General features: G+C 46.0%; 1 protein-coding gene across 3 annotated transcripts in view; it reads left to right on the top strand.

The window, feature by feature from the left end:
• Positions 1–19352, top strand: part of Aldh1l2 (aldehyde dehydrogenase 1 family member L2) — a 38516-nt gene that overhangs the window by 11804 nt on the left and 7360 nt on the right. For 2 of the 3 annotated variants that reach the window (XM_005083785.4, XM_013123373.3), the window contains 15 exons: positions 1484–1649; positions 2674–2775; positions 2965–3054; positions 3998–4132; positions 5471–5596; positions 6084–6175; positions 7903–8047; positions 11210–11329; positions 11891–12018; positions 13541–13691; positions 14256–14326; positions 14408–14513; positions 16510–16597; positions 17118–17211; positions 18247–18346. In XM_005083785.4, coding sequence (XP_005083842.1) covers positions 1484–1649; positions 2674–2775; positions 2965–3054; positions 3998–4132; positions 5471–5596; positions 6084–6175; positions 7903–8047; positions 11210–11329; positions 11891–12018; positions 13541–13691; positions 14256–14326; positions 14408–14513; positions 16510–16597; positions 17118–17211; positions 18247–18346 — 1714 coding nt within the window. The remainder of the gene's footprint in view (positions 1–1483; positions 1650–2673; positions 2776–2964; positions 3055–3997; positions 4133–5470; positions 5597–6083; positions 6176–7902; positions 8048–11209; positions 11330–11890; positions 12019–13540; positions 13692–14255; positions 14327–14407; positions 14514–16509; positions 16598–17117; positions 17212–18246; positions 18347–19352) is intronic. The other variant, XM_040755201.1, reaches the window with a different exon arrangement.

The raw sequence follows: 19352 nt of genomic DNA, 5'->3' as shown, positions 1-19352 counted from the left end.
ATCATCCCTCCTTTGACTTGAAGCTCCTCATAGAGACTGTTCAACATTCTGTTTCAAGCAGAACTCCGGATACACCTTAGATACCTAACACCGTGGCACAGTATGCTGAGGCTGAGCTGGTCCCTCCCACCACGTTTACCTTCATTCTCTCATCTGCCACCTTCCTGGTACCTCTTGGCATCAGCTCATTGAGTACATAAAAAAACTATATGTGGTTTACATGTGCTGAAAATACTTTATTGTGTTTAAAGACTGATGCCAGGAATTTATTTCCTTTTGGTCTAATAAGTAGTACATATATTTTCATTTGAATTATTTCTATATGCAGAATCATTGAGTCAAAGCACATGGGTATTTCCAAGGCTCTTGACAGTGTAATGCTAACCAATTCCTCAAGACTTCTGCAAAGAGAGAGCCATTGCAGTTAGGCCTTGCTTGCTTGATCACTCAGAGAAGTACAGATAATTCAGGGAGGGAGTTGAAGCTGGAGAGATGGCTCTGAAGCTAAGTACACCTGCTGCTGTTACAGATGACCAGAGTTTGGTTCCAACAGCCAAATCAGGTATCTCTCAACAGCCTGTAACTCCAACTCTAGGGGATCTGATGTCCTCTTCTGGCCTCTGGATAATCTGCATACACATGGCATGCACTCACAAGCACATACATAAAAATAAAGCTAAAAATGATTGAGGGCATTTGTGAACATCTACTTTACAATTTCTCCATGTGTGCCTGCTCTCTGATACGTGTTTATAGACATTTTTCACATATCCATCTTATTGTTTTCATTATAAACCCCTATAGAGTTAAATTAAGTATTTCTCTTAGTCTATGTTGTATACAGCACACAGTATGAATAGTTAATTTTATCAACTGATTTTTACTACAGTTTATGCAGCCAGTCTGGAGCTCATTCTAATCTTAAGTGATGTTTTACTCAATTATACAACCTAGATTAATCAGTTTTCTTTTTCACATTGTGCTGAACACCCTCTGTTTTATTTTCCATTCTTATGCTGACTGATCCTGGTCAAGTGCAGTGTAGGAAGTACATGTGGGAATAAAAATTACTCAGTCCCAAATAAGAACGCCATCAGTGGTGGTGGGCAGCAAGGATGGATGCTGATATCTTTTAGGATGCAGCACAAGCCATTAATATAGACTATACATAATGAAGATGCTGATACCTTTTAGGAGGCAGCAGGAGTCGTTACTGCAGATTATACATAATGAGGATGCTGATGCCTTTTAGAATGCAGCACGAGTCTTTACTGCAGACTATACATAATGAGGATGTATCACACAGCTCCTGCCAGGTGCTGCCCTCTCTGAGCTCTGATGATTCGAGCTCCGTTCCAAGCTTCCCCAGGTCACTCACTCACTACCTCCATCTTCATTGTGACTTCCTCTTATTTTAACAAGACTAAGTGTCTGCTTGTCACAATCAGCCATCGTTCTAAGTCGAAATTCTTCTTTTCCACAGGACTCTAATCTCGGGAGACAAGCAAGCTGGCTTTTCTGTTTTCTGGGCAGACGATGGTTTAGATACAGGGCCCATCCTTCTTCAGCGATCATGTAATGTTCACCCCAATGACACAGTGGATGCACTTTATAACCGCTTCCTTTTTCCTGAGGGGATCAAGGCCATGGTCAGTATACTTATACCATCAACACTAGTTTAGGAAACCTTTAACACTGGAGGGATGGTTTTATTTCATCAAGAATTTGCCAAGCCAGGCATGGTGGCGTGTGCTTGTGACCCTTGGTGGCTTGTGCCTGCAATGTCAATTCCAGCTTGAAACTCTGTGAGGCTGATTAGTTCCTCCTCAAAAGAATGGAATGGACAAGACAACAGGCAACTGTTCCATCCTTTTAAATTTCCAACCATGTTGATAATGGCTAATTATAAGGAGGTATAAATAATCTTTAATTTTTTTCCTGTGTAACGGACTTTATTTAGTCTATAACAGAGTGAAATATGATTATTGATTTATTTATTCAGATGTGCTCCGAGGAAAAATACTCTGAGCACACATATATACTATGAAATAAAATATTCTGTCTGTAAAATTATTCAAAGATTCAGCAGATAATTTCCATGCCATTTGGTTGTTGTTCACCCACCAACTAGAATTTGGTAGAAAAAGTAGCACGATTTTGTCAATTAGTCATCATCTACGTGAGGGAAGAGTGAGGCCTTTGTTGATGTCATGACTAACACAGAGGGTCCTTGTCGTTGGAGAGATCCGTCTGCACGCTCCTGTGCTACTACTTACAGGTGATGCTTTATGGACTGACAGCAGCAAGCCCTCAGCCTCTCTGGCCTTGGTCCCTTCCTGTGCAGAAGGTGGCAAACATTGTCTGGCTTGTAAGAGTAATCTCGAAGTTAAAACTGATCATTATAATGAAAATAGCACATAGTGACTTCCCAGTGAGTGCGGCAGGAAAGAGAATGCAGACGCACCCCAAAGGTCATGGATGCTAGCGCTGGCTGATGGACACAGCAACCATCTCCTCCTGCCCTCCCATCTTTCTGGGCAGGAGGCAGTCATCACAGCCTGACTGTGTGAGCAGAGCTATATGCACTCGGTCTATTGGACACAAACTCCCACTAGACAGGCTATGCCTTTGCGGATCACTGGGCTGTAACACCGGTGATGGTTTTGGCTTTAGGTAGAAGCCGTCCAACTCATAGCTGATGGAAAAGCTCCTCGAATTCCCCAGCCAGAAGAGGGGGCATCATATGAAGGTATCCAGAAGAAAGAGAACGCTGAGGTACTTGCATCAATAACGCACAGCCAAGTCACAGCCCTTTCCCTTTGAGCAGTCCCCAGCATACCATTTCCTGACCCAGAGGTAACCCCCCCAAGCCAGCTGGCCCTGTGTGTCCCCACACCTGTCCCTGATGGAGAGAGAGGTTACTGCCACCTTCAGGCCTCACAGTGTTTATTTGTGCTCACCTAGATTTCTTGGGACCAGCCTGCTGAAGTTTTGCATAACTGGATTCGAGGTCATGATAAGGTCCCTGGTGCCTGGGCGGAGATAAATGGACAGGTATGCTCTCTCTGTCTCTCTCTGTCTCTGTCTCTGTCTCTGACTCTCTCTCTCTCTCTCTCTCTCTCTCTCTCTCTCTCGTGTGTGTGTGTGTGTGTGTGTGTGTGTGTGTGTGTGTGTGTAGTGTGTGGGGCCATGTATGTGTGAGTGTATGCACATACATGTGCACATGTGTGTCTGAAGATCAGAGACTGATGTTGATGTCCTTTTCCACTTTGGTTTTGAGATACTTTCTCACTGAGCCTGGAACTCACCAGCTGACTAGATTTGCTGTCCATTGAGCTCCTGAGACCTCCTGTCTCTGCCTCCGAAGCACTGGGATTGCAGGTCACACCCAGCTTCTTACCTGGTGTCAAAGCTGTAACTCAGTCCTCATGCTTATGCAGCAAGTACTCGACCAACTGGGACTCTCCCCAGCCCCCACCTTTAAGACCTCAGTACATCTATTAATTTTATGTGTGTGCCTGTGTGTGCCTGTGCGTGTGTGTGCGCGCGCGCGCGCGAGCGCGTGTGTGTGTGTGTGTGTGTGTGTGTGTGTGTGTGTGTGTGTGTGTGTGTGTGTGTATAGCACTTGTGTGTAGGAGCCCTCAGAACCAGAAGGCATTTGGCCTCCTGGAACTGGGGTTATAATGTTTGTAAGTGGCCATGTGGGTGCTAGGGATGGAACCTGGGTCCTCTGCAAGCGCAGCAAGTACTCAAGCCCTGAGCCCCTCTCCAGCCCATCCCTGAAACTTTTCTCACACATTTGCAGAGATTCTCATTTGTTTCCTTTCTACTGATGCTTGACTCAGTCTCACCAAATAAGTACATATGACCAAATCGTGTCTCAACATTACCACAGAAATTTGAACTTCAGTGTTTGTACTGGGGAAGACAATTGCACACACACACCCCTGACAGTGACTTTACTTCCTGAGTTTACAGGGTTTGATCTTTTTCTTAGATGGTGACTTTCTATGGTTCATCATTATTGACACGTTCTGTGCCTGCTGGAGAACCACTGGACATTAGAGGTTCCAAGAAGCCTGGCCTTGTTACCAAAAACGGACTTGTTCTTTTTGGTAATGATGGAAAAGCAGTGAGTGTATAGTCTTTTTTGTCTTCCTTCTGTAGGGAATAGCTCCTACAGCTTTCACTGGGAGATGGGAGGGTCATGGTGTGTGTCCTGCTTCCCTGGAGATGAGAGGCATTTGTGTGCCCAAGGACAAGGTTCCCCAGGAAGGCCTCATGGACCTTCACAGTGAGACCACAGGGGGGGGCTGGAAACTGAGTCAGAGGAGGGAGAAGTGGACCTCTGCTTATCCACCTGCTGATTTGGGAAGGATGGTTTTCCCTGCTGTGTCTCAGTTTCCCCATCTATAAAGCAAGGGCTGAGATCCATATCTGCCTCCCCCTGCCAGAGATAGAGAAGATCCAGTGAAACCCGTGTGGCCTCTTTCATTGTCCACTGCTATCCCTCGCCAGGTCAGCCCCACCCATATGGCTAGTTCTGGGCCTCCTGGACAGATTCCCAGCAAGAGTATAAAAGGGCATTTGTAATTTGCAGACCTGTCCCCACTGTTAAGGATAGATGAATGATAATGCTACAGTGTTTCAGTGCCAACTGCTTCTAGGTCTTTTTTGTTTGTTTTTGTTTTTGAAGACAGGGTTTCTTTGTGTAACTTTGGCTGTCCTAGAACTTACTCTGTAGATCAAGTTGGCTTCGAATTCACAGAGATCAGCCTACCTGTGCCTCCTGAGTGCTGGGATTAAAGGTGTGCACCACCATCTGGTCACTGATAGGTCTTAAACCAGCTCTGATATTTACTATCTGGGTGACACTAGACAAATCATTGAACTCCACTGAGTCAGCAACTCCACAACAGTAAAACAGGTACAATAGCGCCCATCTCCAATAAGATTTCTCAACTTAAATTAGATCCCAGCACATGCATCCGCAATGCGCCAGAGTGAGTGGCTGTGTGCTAGCAGCAGTGGAGTGTCCTTTGGTCCAAGCATCTGTAACCAAAATGCAGGTTTTTCCTGGGTGCACTGTCCATCCATTCTGAGATGCATATTTCCCTAGATTTGACTATGTCCTTTTTTCTGCCACCATTAAGATGTCATTCCAGCCGGGCGGTGGTGGCGCACGACCTTAATCCCGGCACTCGGGAGGCAGAGGCAGGCAGATCTCTGTGAGTTCAAGGCCGGGGCTGGTCCGACAGCCTCCAAAACAATACAGAGAAACCCTGTCTCATAAAACCAAAAAAAAATATCATTCCAGTCCTTTTAGACACGGGGAAGTAGTTCAACCATATATCTATATTCTCCAAACAAGCTGGTCTCTATACCCATCTAACGCATTAGACCTCTCCTCCCAACAGCCTCACTGTTTGGATGGTTCAAGCCCTCAGCTTGTTTTCCTGCTGTCTTGTAGCTGATGGTGAGAAATCTGCAGTTTGAGGATGGGAAGATGATTCCTGCCTCCGAGTACTTCTCATCGGGTGACACATCAGTGGTGGAGCTCACAGCTGAGGAGAAGAAGGTGGCAGAGAGCATCAAGGTAACACGTGCCATCCATGACACGAATCTTACCTTGGAAAACAGTTACCTATTTGCAGCTGGTGCAATTGTCCTTAGAGCAGTAGGAGTGTGACTTTATCTCCTCTTTCTGTATAAGTTGTAGCTAGGAAACCGATTCAGAAATTGATATGCTCAGACACAGTATATAGAAATTTTTTTTCAGTTCAAGTTGGCATAAAGGGCTTGGCTGAAGTTGGGACATGGGATACAAAGGTAGAGCCATTCAGAAACCCAGGCTGGAGGTCATTTTTATTCTAGACGGAAGGACAAAAACTCACATGTCATTTTTCATAGGACTAGGCCGATGGGGTGGGACACTCAGGTCACCTCCTGTCATATTTGTTGGCCATTTGTAATTGAGGAGATGATGAGCAATACCTCCACACCTTGTCTTAGGGTAAAGGGCAAAGAGGTGTCTGCCCTGGGATCCCACACAGTTCTTCATGACAGTGGCCCCTTCTGTGCAGGTCATCTGGGCTCGGATTCTAAGCAACGTCCCTGTGATTGAAGACTCCACAGACTTTTTTAAATCTGGAGCAAGCTCAATGGATGTTGTGAGGTAACACCACCTCCTCTGCACACACACACACACACACACACACACACACACACACACACGCATGCACGCACGCACGCACACGCTCTTCCCTGGGAACCTATCTAACATACCCCCCCATCTTCTTCATGTTTTTTGTAGTTTCCATGGTCACACTCACAGATCTGTTTATTTGTTTGCTAACCAGGCTGATTTCATATCCTTTAATGCTTCTGATTATTATTTTTTAAAAATATATTATTTTTTGTTTATGTGTATATGCACACGTGTGTGTGTGTGTGTGTGTGTGTGCAAGCATGTGCCAACGTCAGTGTGTGAAGGTACCCACAGAGTCCAGAAGAAGGCCTTAATTGCCCTGAAGCTGGAGTTGTGAGCTGCTCAAATGGGTGAGGGAACCAAATTCAGATTCTCTGCGAGAGTATGTGCCCTTCACCGCCGGGCCACTCTCCAGTCTGGAGTAATTCTTACGCCTCACGTGCCCGTGTCCCAGCATGACCATTTCCCACCCTCTCTACTCCCTAACAGTTCCCTTTTATTCATGGTGTAACCAAAAATATTAATTTCAAGAGCATATGACATTATCAAGGTCAAGAGGTCTGGGTTTCTAAACTACAGTTTCTTAGCAATAATCCATGAATTCATAGAAAATTCTGATTAGCTTAATAAGGATTCCAATGCTGTATTGTAGTTCTTGTTACCTATTGCTGACAAGATGCCTGAAGGAATCCCGATTTCCTGGTAGACTGAGTTAACCAAATCATTTACTGTTATCTTTATAAAAATCATGTATTTATTGTGTTGGTGTGCCTGGGCAATCACATGTCATGACAGGTGTGAGAGTTGGAGAAAAACCATGAAGTCTGTCCGCTCTTGCCTTCTACCATGTGGGTTCTTAGGGCCAAACTTGGGTTTGTTGGCCAGAGCCTTTATCACTTTCTCTTGCTAGCCTTCTTATTAATAATTGACACGGTACATCTGCTTCTTCAGAGAATAAATTGCTAGAGGGCTGTAAGTGGTGGGCTTTCCACACTGGACCTGGTAAACCTTCCCATGTAAGAAAGGTCGGCTGGCAGCAACAGTTCAGTGGAGGAGTCGAAGGACTGAAGAGGACTTGTGACTGTCTAGTACCTAAGTTATACATGTAATACAAACAAATTTCTATGGTAGCCAGACTGCAGAAAATCTTCTCTATTACATTCGGCTCTCACAACCTTTCCAGTTAGGAAGCTGCCCTTTTGCTCATTTTCTGAGCCCATCTGAAAGGCGCAGACTTATATGCTCTTACACCTTTCCCTTAACTTATTTTGTTTGTAGTTGTGGGCAGAGTTAAAGCCACAAAACTGTTCTCAAGGCTGATTTTTAATTTTCTCAGGTCACATCGCATTTTAAATTTATTTTCACTTTATGTCTGTGTGTGCCTGCTTGTCTTACATGCATCACTGTGCAAGCAGTGCCCACAGAGGCCAGGAGGGGGTCAGATGCCCTGGAACTGGAGTCACAGGCGGTTGTGAGCTGCCCTGTGCGGGTGATGGGAACTGCATCCAGGTCTTCTCTAAGAGCAGAAGTGTCTCTCCAGGCTTACCCACATCGTAACATCTTCCGTAGCTGCTATCATAGACAATCCTGCATGATGCCAACAGGATTCACTCCCAAATCTCTTACCAGTGCTAGTGAACAGGCCACGAAACTCTTTAAAAATGGACATAATGTGAGCTGGTTCTCACTTTAAGGCTGGTGGAAGAGATCAGACAGAAATGTGGGCTTCAACTGCAGAACGAAGATATCTACATGGCCACCAAGTTTGAGGATTTCATCCAAAGGGTTGTGCGGAAACTGAGAGGAGAGGACCGGGAGGCGGAGCTGATGGTGGACTATGTAAGTTTCTCACTAATGCTCAACTTCAAGCTATTCCGACCCGCCGCTGCAGAGGACATGCACGTTTGCCATGCGTTTGTTGTCTTTAAGATGAGTTTTACTGAGATACAACTTAGGTGTCGTAAAATTTACCCTAGTTAAATTTGCCATTCATTTCTTTTTAGGGCATTCACAAATTTTGCAATCGTCATCATCACTGCTATATTATTTTTGATTATTTTTATCACTCCACAAGGAAAGACTGGACCCATTGGTAACCATCTTATGCTTTTCTCCTCACCTGCTCTATATCCAGGCCCTCAGAAACCACTTGTCTCTTTTCTGTGTCATGGATTTGCCATGATGTCAATATTTCATATGAATAGATTTGTGCTGCCGGTAGCCTTTTGCATCTGTTCTCTCTCACCTGACATATGTCCAAGTTCACTCTTACAGCACTTATCACCACTTTGGCTCTCCTTCTGGCCAGCTAATCTACCATTGTGTATAGGTATCCTTCCTTTTTAAAGCCCACACTTCCTTCTTTAAAATCCACTCATCAGGTGATGTGTGTTTAGATCGTTTCACTTTGGAGGCTGTTATTACTACACTGATATAAAACTTCAGGTATGTTTTGACAAGAACACACATCTTTGGTTCTCTTGGGTACAATGGAGAAGATGACTCATACTGTAATTCTATGCTTAATTTTTTGAGGAATTGCCACAGGCAGCCGTATCGTTCTGTGATCTCACCATCAGTATAATAAGAGACCTATCGTTTCCATGCTCTTCCTCAAGCTCTCTCTTTTTCTGTCTTGGCAGGTGTGTGTAAAGCATCTCAGTATCGCTTTGATTTTGTACTTGATAATGAACAATGACATTAAGCATCTTTTTTAAGGTTTGCTGTGCATTTGTTTATTTTTGTTTGGGAAAATGTTTATTCAAATCTTTTGTCCATTTTTTAAAAATTGGATATCTTGACTTTTTAGAGCCAAAGTTCTCTATCAATTCTGGACACTCAATCCTTATCAGATATGGATTTGTGAATATTTTCTTTTCTTTTGACCTATGGATGGTATGTGTGTGTGTGTGTGTGTGTGTGTGCGCGCGTGTGTGTATGTGTGTTTTCACTTTCTTGGTAACAACATCCTTTGACATATAACAGACTTTTTTTCTCCAAGACAGAGTCTCACCATGTAGCTCTGGGTGTCCTAGAACTCACTATGTAGACTAGGCGGACCTCAAACTCACAGAGATCCACCTGCTTCTGCCTCCTGAGTTCAGGGACTAAATACACACACCACTAAGCCCAGCCCAGATTTTTATTTTTGTGAAATTCTTTGTCACTGCACTTTCTGTCTTGTCTAGTGTCTCTATTCTCTTCTGCTATCTTCATTGATGTGAATAAGGACAGTCTAGGGTGCCTTTCTCGTCCTGTATTATTTTTTACTACTTCTTTAGTTATTTCCTTACAATAAGCATTTTTGCTTAAAACAATCTAGTTCAGATTAACACCAATTTAATATCAGTATTACAGGAAAACCTCCCTGCCATAAATCTGTTATATACCCCTAAACTTGGACTATTATTTTTCGTATGAATTTCATCTGGGTTTGTTATAAACCCCACCACAGATTTCTAATTATTGCTTTACACAACTTTCTCTTTCTTATTTTGTTTTTGAAATTATGTGTATGCATGTGTATCTGTGAGGCTTGGGGTGTGTGTGAGCGCACACACACACGTGCACTGTGTGAGAGCAGAGTTGAGGAGAGGGTGTTGGGTGGCCCCTCTATCATCCACTACATACCCTTTGAGCAGGGTCTGTCCCTGAAGGTGGGGCTTGCACTGGGGCTCACGTTTCCTTGGCTATGCTAGAAGCCACACCCCCAATCATTGTCTTGTCTCCACACCCCCCAGGCCTGGGTTACAAGTGTGCATGGTTTTCCTGGCCTGTTACATGGGTGCTGGGATCTGAACTCGGGTCCTCATGACTGCTCAGCGAGTGCTCTTGACCACTGTGCCACCTCTCCAGCCTCTCCTTTATGTGGATTTATGTCGCTGTTTGATGTCCTTTCATCCCAGCCCAGAGGGCTACTGCGTTATTACTGAACTCTCTGCTCATTCGGGGATGCTTTCACTTCTCCTTGTGGAAGAGTGTGTTTGCAGAAGGAGGCAGATACCATTCTCCCTGTTTTATTGAAAACCCCGAGGTTGATGGAAGCAAGTATAGTAGTTTCAGTCTCTGCTTGTTACTTAGCAGCAGAGAAAACAATAAGGCAGCTCATGTGTAACAGAGAGAGCGTAAGGAAGAGATCTGGAGATGGACCCAGATAAAAGGAAATACCTTGCTAAAGAATTTTCCAAGAATGGAACTGGTGTTGAGTCTGCTGCTAGATGGCGCTGTCCACAGGCGTTTGAGGCACCTTTCTTGCCCCTAATGAAGACCATCTGAGCCAGAGCCAAGCCCAGAGCAGAGCTGCTAGCCGAGGGCCTCCCACCATGCCTGTCCCTGTGACATCCCTCCTAGAAGATGGCCTCTCTTTCCACATTAGTGACCCTGCCTCCCTCCCTCCCTCCCTCCCTCCCTCCTTCCTTCCTTCTCTCTCTCCCTCCCTCCCTCCCTCCCTCCCTTCCTTCTTTCCCTCCCTCCCTCCTTCCTTCCTTTCTCTCCCCCTCCCTCCCTCCCTTCCTTCCTTCCTTCTCTCCCTCCCTCCCTCCCTCCCTCCCTCCCTTCCTTCCTTCCTTCCTTCTCTCCCTCCCTCCCTCCCTCCCTCCCTCCCTCCCTCCCTTCCTTCCTTCCTTCTTTCCCTCCCTCCCTCCTTCCTTCCTTTCTCTCCCCCTCCCTCCCTCCCTCCCCCCTCTCCTTTTTAAAAGTTATTTTATGGGTTTAAATTTTTCTTTTAAAATTTGTTTATGTGTATGAGTGTTTTGCCTGCGTGTATGCCTGTGCACCATGTATATACTTGGCTCCCTCAGAGGTCAGTAGAGGACATCAGATGCCCTGGAACTTGAGTTACAGAAAGTTTGTGAGCTAGGTGGGTGCTGGGAACCAAACCTGGGTCCTCTGCAAGAACAAGTGCTCTTACCCACAGTGCCATCTCTCCAGCCCTGTGAATGTATCTTTATCGCCATCTGCTGTCAAGTTGGTAAGCACAGAAACACACTGACTTTATTCTAGGTCTCAAAGGAGGTCAATGAAATGACAGTGAAAATGCCGTATCAGTGTTTCATAAATGGACAGTTTGTGGATGCTGAAGATGGGGAGACTTACAACACTGTCAACCCCACAGATGGATCTGTGAGTAATGGCAGCTGCAGTCAGCAGCAGCCGTGAGCTTTTGGCTCACAAGGCTGAACACCAGACAGGCTGAGGTTTACTGGACTCTAGCTCTGCCCGCAAGCCTCTCAAATACATTTCATGCATTTCTCTTACCCATTCTGCTCCGGCACAGACTATTTTGAACCATACTAACATATTTTTTAAGTAGACTGGGTGTTTATGATGAATTTCAACTGCTGTGCCCATGTACAGAAGATCTCTCTATACATAGCTCCGTGAGGGAGGGGGATACTTCAGAATCTGTGAGCTTATGACAAGCAATCCCACTTCCCTGAGGAAGAATTGTACAGTTGTCCCAACTGTGTTCTTCCAGAATGAGATGAGGCATAAGATGGACCAAGATCAGGTTCAATTTCCATGTTCAAACTATGTCCTTTTTTTTGCCCCACATGGATTAGTTTTGTCATGGATTTTTCCTTTTTATAAATTACACCCTACTTCTACTAGTAATAGAATATTAATTCCAAGAGCCACATGGTATATCCCTTAAGAGACCTGTTTTTGCTTGCCTTGAAATAGACAATATGCAGAGTGTCCTACGCTTCTTTAGCGGATGTTGACAAAGCGGTGGCTGCAGCCAAAGATGCCTTTGACAATGGTGAATGGGGAAGGATGAACGCCAGAGAAAGAGGAAGGCTGATGTACAGGTGTGTTTTCTGGAAAAGCAACTGTTCATCTCTGGATATTGGTTAATATTGCCCAGACTTTAAAAATTCCCACAAAACATTCTATGTTGAATGCACCCATGGAAGACATGTCTCTCATTACTTGAGTCGTATAAAATCCCACACAAGTCAGAAGTCAAGGACTACATAGGATGGGGGGGATGTCTGAAGGGATGGAAGAAGAGGTGGTGGCTAGAACCTGGCAAGATCTATAGTTGCAGAAGAATGCTCCAGAGTTCTCACTCTGTCCTTGCAAAAGAGCACTCTAGAGCCCTCTGTAGCTGTGGAAGAGCCCTCTGGAGTCCTCACTCTGTAGCTGTGGAAGAGCACTCTGGAGCCCTCTGTAGCTGCAGAAGAAGAGTACTCTAGTCTGTAGTTGCAGAAGAGCGCTCTTCAGTGGTCTTAGAAGAGTACTTGGAAGAGTGACCTGGGGATTTAACCCCTTTGACCATATCCTTCCCCTACTTCACAAATTTCCTGAGGTGCCTCTCAGTCACCAGGTAGATCAGAGTAGAGAACAGACAGAACTGCACAGGGGAACATTCCATGCCTTATTTTCAAAGGCAAGGAAGAAAGGAGGAAAAATACCAAGGTCCTGGAAGAATATTACAAATGAGTGAGTATTCTAGAAGTAAGTAGTTTCAATGATTCTTCCACTTTCTGCTTACTTATAGCTAAATGCTTGACATGAATTGCAAATCTCTTATAGTGAGATCTACTAGAAGCTTGGGGAGGAGGTCCTGTCAAGACTAACTCCTGAATGTCCAAGAAGAACCATCCCAGGAAGGGAGGGTTGGGGATGGACAGGACAGGGAAGGAGGTGAATACAATAGGCTATTTTTGCTATTTCCCACAATCCCACAGGCCCCACTCACCTTCCTAAGGAAACTGGCTCCTTGGAGACTCTGCTGTTTGTGATTCACTCCAAATGCCTGCTTTGTCCTCTTCAGTTTTGAAAACATTTCTGTACCAACCAGAAAACCACAAATGTTCATGGTCCTTAGGGGTGTGTGTCTTGTGCTCTGACACCTCCCTGTGTGTTAATGAACTCTTGCTGCTGGTTCCTTTGACCTCCCCAACCCCCCTCCCCCTGCCACCTCCTGCCTATGACCACTGTGGCTCAGCCACTATTCCACAGTTTACGTACGTAGGAGGCAAGGGACACATGCTGGGGACATGGTTGGTGTCTTTCTGTAACTCAGGAGTTAAAGGGCTGAGTTGTAGCTCAGTGGTAGAGCACTCACCTAGCATGTGTGAGGTCCTGGGTTCAATCTATAGCACTGCAGAATCTGTGCTAATAACCTCCTGAAATAAGGCATTTATGTAATGTTTTATTTGATTGATGCCTTCCTAGACCGTGATCTTCATAGGGGGGGAAGTGCGTTATTCTGGATTAGTTCCAGAATCTCAGTCCTGGGATGGTGCCCTATGAAGAGCTGGCATATACAATTAGTAGGGACTCCAGCAATAAGTACCGAGTGGATCCCTCCCACTGTCCACACAGACTTGCTGATCTACTGGAAGAAAACCAAGAGGAACTGGCGACCATAGAGGCACTGGATTCCGGAGCTGTCTACACCCTGGCCCTGAAGACTCACATCGGAATGTCTGTGCAGACATTCAGATACTTCGCAGGCTGGTGCGACAAAATCCAGGTAAGCACGAATACTCTTCATTCATAGAGGAAGGTGTCATCAAGAGCACTAGTCAGCAGCAGGCCTGGCCTCTGGTTCTGTGGTGGCATTTACTCCTGACCTCGGGAGAGGAGCAATGCTGGATCCCACCCTGCAGAAAAGCAGGCCACCACTATGAGCCTCCTTTAAGTACTTTTCTTTCTTGTTCTGTGTGCGTGCATACGTACATGTGTATTTGATGTATGTTGGGGGTCTCTTGCTCAATTTCTTTCTACCTTATTTTTTGAGACAGCGTCTCTCACTGAACTGGGGCTGGTGCATTTGGTTAGACTGCCTGCTTTGCCTCTCCAGTGCTGGGATTATAGACATGCGTCATCTCGCCCAGTTTTAGACCCGGTGCTGGGTATCTGAGCTTTTGTCTTCTAGCTTACACAGCAAGCTCTTTACCTAACAGGCACCTCTCCAGCACTCCCTACCATAATGCTTTTGAGAAAGGAAACAGCAATTCATCCTAGTGCAGCCATGCTATCTGAAATTAAATTTAGTAATTTAAATTAGTAAAATATCAACCTTTCTTTCCTTTAGGGCTCTACGATCCCAATCAATCAGGCCCGTCCAAATCGCAACCTGACCTTCACTAAGAAGGAGCCACTTGGGTAAGATGTGGGAGAACCTCTGGGTGACATGGACACTGTGCTCACGCAAGGGGACTAAGGTTGTGGGCCTTCTCCCCGCAGTGCCTGCGCCATCATCATCCCCTGGAACTACCCTCTGATGATGCTGGCCTGGAAGAGTGCAGCATGCCTGGCAGCAGGCAACACCCTGGTACTCAAGCCGGCACAGGTGAGCCTGGCCAGCGGGTAGCGGGTTCCCCTTGCCTGCAAACTTAAAGCAGATATGTTTATAAAGAGCTCACCTTTAAGCTTTCATGTTTATAAAGAGCTCACCTTTAAGCTTTCCATACGATTCATAAATTCTCGCTTTAAAAAATGTGTGCCGGAGAGAGAAGCACACATATATGCATGAAGACAACTCCCAGGAGTTTGTTCTCTGCTGTTGCCTTGTGAGATCTGGGAATCATCTCAAGTCATGGGGTTTGGTGCAAAGAGCTTTATGGGATGCACTACCTTGCTGACTCCACTCTCATTTGATCACCAAAAGCCTTATAAAGACACGGAAGTGAGGGAAAGCACACAGTATTCTGTGTAATCACAGAGGCTGTGCAAGGACCAGGGGTGTGCAACCTTTGACACTGATGTAACGCAGTCATCCTGGGAGACCAATGGCTGGAAGGTCACAGGTTGAACATGCCTGAAAAAGCATGCATATATGTGGGCAACAGGGAATGTTTAAAAAAATCCATCAGGCAGTTCTCATAGACATCTGTTGATGCTACAGTAGTTTCTGTTTGTTTTATGAGTCCTTTACGTGGCCCAGGCCAATCTTAAACTTCCATGCAGCTGAAGCTGACCGGAGACATCTGATCCTCCTGTCTCTGCTGCCCAAGTGCTAGAGTCACAGGCAGAGGCCACATCCAACTTCAGGAGTGGTTTTAGGTGTCATTCTACTCATGGTGGCTTCGCTCCAGGGCATAATAACACCCTCTGTGGACCAGCTACAGTGCTGTGACAGAGTAAACAACACACTGGCACAATGGGCTTCCTGGCCGTCCAGCGTCTGTGGCAGCTTCTCACCAGGCTTCCGTTGTCCGAACACATCAGTCACTAGACGGGTGGTGCAGTAGCTCTTTTCCACGTTTGCTGAAATATTTGTCATGCAGTTTCCATGCCGAGTCTTTCTGCTACTTGTCCATTTTACAAAGGTTGCTTGAATTAAAATAATAAGACAGTCTGATTCCACACAGCCAGGGCTGTCCATTGCACACAGGGCAGCTTTCAGAGTGGATGAGCAACTCGTGGGACTGTGACACAGACTCACACATCCAGTGAGGGAACCACTGTGATTTCTCTTTCCCAACCTGCCTCCTCCCACACAGGCAGCTAGCTCCCCTTGGCCCTGAGAGCACCTGCTCATCAAGAGGACACTGATGCCCTTTGTGACCCTCTGCCCCCTGACCGTCATGCAGACTGAACATTACTGTCCAGACCTAAATGGGAGTCATGGGTGGTTTATTGTCTGTCAGTTGAAACTGAAGCTCAGATACTTGCCATACTTCACTGGATCTTCCTGAATATTCCAACGAATAGAGTGCTCATTTAGATAATCAGCGTTAGTGTGTGACAAGAGCACTCATTTAGATGATCAGTGTCAGTGTGGGACACGGTTAAAAGACAGAGGGTGAAAGAAATGCAGTGAAGATGTCATATTTGAGTGACCAGGGTGAACTATGTACAAGGAATTCTTTGGGCTACTTTGCTGTGAGTCTAAAGTTATCTTAAAATTGAAAAACAACCATAAAGCAACGTGAAATACAAAGGAAATGAGCTCTCAGGGTCAGGAAAAATGGCTCATTAGGTAGGAGTACATGCTTTGCAAGCATGGGCTCCTGGGTTCAAATTCTCAGAAACTGTGTAAAGAGCTGGACACAGATGAGTGTGCCTGTAACCCCACAGGGGTGGGGAGCGGGTGGATGTGAACAGATAGAGTGTAAGAGTTTGCTGGTCAACCCGCTGAAAAGACAAGCTTCTGGTTCACAGAGAACGTGTCTCCAGGCAATAAGGCTGATGGCAACAGCATCTTGCTCTGGTCTCCATAGGTGAGCACGCTCACACTCTGTGCGTGTATCTCCCTCGTGTGCCACACCCACAAACAAGGGAATCGGGGGCCCTGGTAAGGACAGGGCAGCTTTGAGGAAGGTAATTCCTGTCCGCACGTCCAGGTCACGCCCTTGACAGCTCTGAAGTTTGCAGAACTGACGGTGAAAGCAGGCTTTCCCAGGGGGGTGATCAACATTGTTCCAGGCTCAGGTAAGCGTGCAGGGGCCCATGAGTCCCTCAAGGAGTTAAGTGCTGTTTTCCACTGCAGTCTTAGCCTGAATGAACCACATGAAAACTGAACACAGTTCACCAAGAGTAAATATACCTACCGCATTCTAAAAACAGAGTTGAGTTCACCAAGGGTAAATATACCTATCGTGTTCTAAAAACACAGAGTTGGAATCTAGTGTGTAGGGTATGGGAAGGTATGAGGGGGATGGGATAGTATTGTAAAACCGCCCTAAGGTGGGCCATTTTTATTTTAATAAGCACTTTGAAAGACAACAACTGAGGCTTCTCCATCAAGGGTCAGGGCGTGGGTACAGCCAGGCTTCTCCATCAATATGGGGGACGTGCACACAGCTGCATGGAGGATATTGTCTTAATCTGTTTGTAATTAATGCAGAAAACGCAAAATGCTGGTTTAAAAAGTGTAGAAACCTACTTCAGCAAATGCAAACCCCACCCAAGCAAGATCTGAGTCATGTTTCTCCCCTAATTAATTCCACAGGGGCTGTTGCGGGACAGCGGCTTTCCCAACACCCTGACATCCGTAAGCTTGGTTTCACTGGCTCCACGTCCGTGGGCAAGCAGATCATGAGCAGGTACAGGTTTCACTCGGGTTTCACCAGAGCGTTTCAGAGCAAGCAAAGCCAGGGCTCGGAGAGGCCTCAGTTGGCAGAGTGTTTGCCTGGCTTGCACAATGCCCTGGGCTTGATTCCTAAGCTGCAGAGAGCAGACATGGCCGCCCACCCTGTAATGTCAGCACTCTGGAGGTGGAGGCAGGGGGTCAGAAGGTAAAGGTCATTCTTGGCACTTGAGATGCTCTCAAAACAAACAAACAACAACAAAACTAGAGCTAGAAAGACCACATCAAATGGAGAAACTGACCTTATCACTGACGAATATTGAGATACATAAATGTAAGACAAAACTCCACAGTTGAAACCTGGGCCACCGGCTGAGGACAGAGCTGTGTGGTCAACGTGCCTAACAAAGCCAAACACAGCCAACATGACGGTAAAAGATGTGGCAGGTCACAGACCCCAAACACTCAAGTCCAAATGATATAAGCAACGGCCAGTGAGGCAGGAGAATTCTGTGGGCTGTTTTTGTTTTCCTATGATCGTATCTGCTCTGAGTAGGAGCCCAACAATTGGTGGGACTATGTTGAAGATGGCCTTGCTCTGCAGCCCTTGGTATAACTGAATCCCCATGAGAGTCTTCATTCTTTGAGCAGCGACTTTCCAAACGCTGCAGAAAGCCTCTAAAACAGACAAAAGGGAAAATGGAGCACAAGAGCCTCACACTTACCACCCAGCCGCCCTTTCGGGTTTCCTCTCATCCCGTCCCTCTCCTCTTTGAGACACAGTTTCTCTGTGTAGCAGGGGTGGCCTTGAACTCTTCACACTCCATCCTCCTATCTCCACTATCTGAATGCTGGAACTACAGGCATGCACTGCTGCAGCCTCATGAATAAGTTCCTAGTGTTTCCAAAGCTCAATTGTGTTTTCCATATCAAGTAGTAATGAGAGAGAGAGAGAGAGAGAGAGAGAGAGAGAGAGAGAGAGAGAGAGAGAGAGAGAGAGAGAGAGAGAGAGAGAGAGACTAACTGCTCTCTCCTGTTTGTTTTCCCCCAGCTGTGCTGTGAGTAACCTGAAGAAAGTTTCCCTTGAGCTTGGTGGCAAATCCCCACTTATAATATTTAATGACTGTGAACTTGACAAGGCAGTACGGATGGTAAGTGGACCAAACCCAGGCAGTGGGTGCCTAGCTCTCTTCAGATGGGACCTACTTTAGCTAGTCATACATAAATGCCATCTTTTTGTTTATCCTAAGGACGCTTGATTTTGTAATGCCTTTTTATGATATCTCCATCCTGCCTGCGAGCACCTTGCCTCCTTCATCCTTTTTATCTGTTCTGGACACTGGGATCTGGCTAGACTGTCTAAACAAACCTAGCAAAGGGTTTGCCTGCATGCCCGACACCTGAGTTCCATCCCGCAGACCCACACGGTGGAAGGAAAACCCACCTCTTTCAAGCTGTCTTCTGACCTCCACACACACACATTCCTGCACCTGCCTCCAAAAAATAACATGGAAAAGATGTCTAACATATTAGCAGGGCTTGCCTATGCATGCATGGAACTCAGGGTTCCCTTCCCAGCACAGCATACACTGGGCATGGCGGTGCTCCTCTATAATCCCTGCACTGAAGATGGGGAGACAGGAGGATCAGAAGTTCAAAGTCATTCTCTGCTTCATATTGAAGTCAAGGCTTCCCTGGGCTACAGACCCTGTCTAAAAGCCATCGATCAATCAATTGCTCAGTCAATAGTAGTTAGCAGCTGAGCTTAGTGAGTGATGTATACCTACAGTACTTGTTACTCAAGAAGCTGAGGCAGGAGGATCATCTGAGCCTGGAAGTTCAGAGCCAGGATGTACATTCCCTTAAAAACTTACACTTGGCAGCAATCTCTTTCCTGGTTTCCACTTAATGCACCACCAAGGATGAAGCTAGGTGAGCAGGCACAGGGTCTCCTACTAATTTTGCGCCCCAAGGGATTTAGACCAATGTAGCGGGTGCGGAGCCAGGTTTTCTTCTGTTGGCCACAGCTATACTCTATCAGCTAGGGATCCACAACCGGCTCCCACCATGCAGGAACCGGACGCATTGCGTTTGTACACGTGGGGCCAGGGCAGACAGCTCAGTCAGTACGGCAAGCATGAGGACCCCCATTTGGAG

This window comes from Mesocricetus auratus, unplaced genomic scaffold (assembly GCF_017639785.1).
Source record: "Mesocricetus auratus isolate SY011 unplaced genomic scaffold, BCM_Maur_2.0 Super-Scaffold_100011, whole genome shotgun sequence".
Classification (NCBI taxonomy): Eukaryota; Metazoa; Chordata; class Mammalia; order Rodentia; family Cricetidae; genus Mesocricetus; species Mesocricetus auratus.
Note: the sequence above shows the minus strand (reverse complement) of the source record. Positions and strands in the feature narration are given on the sequence as shown.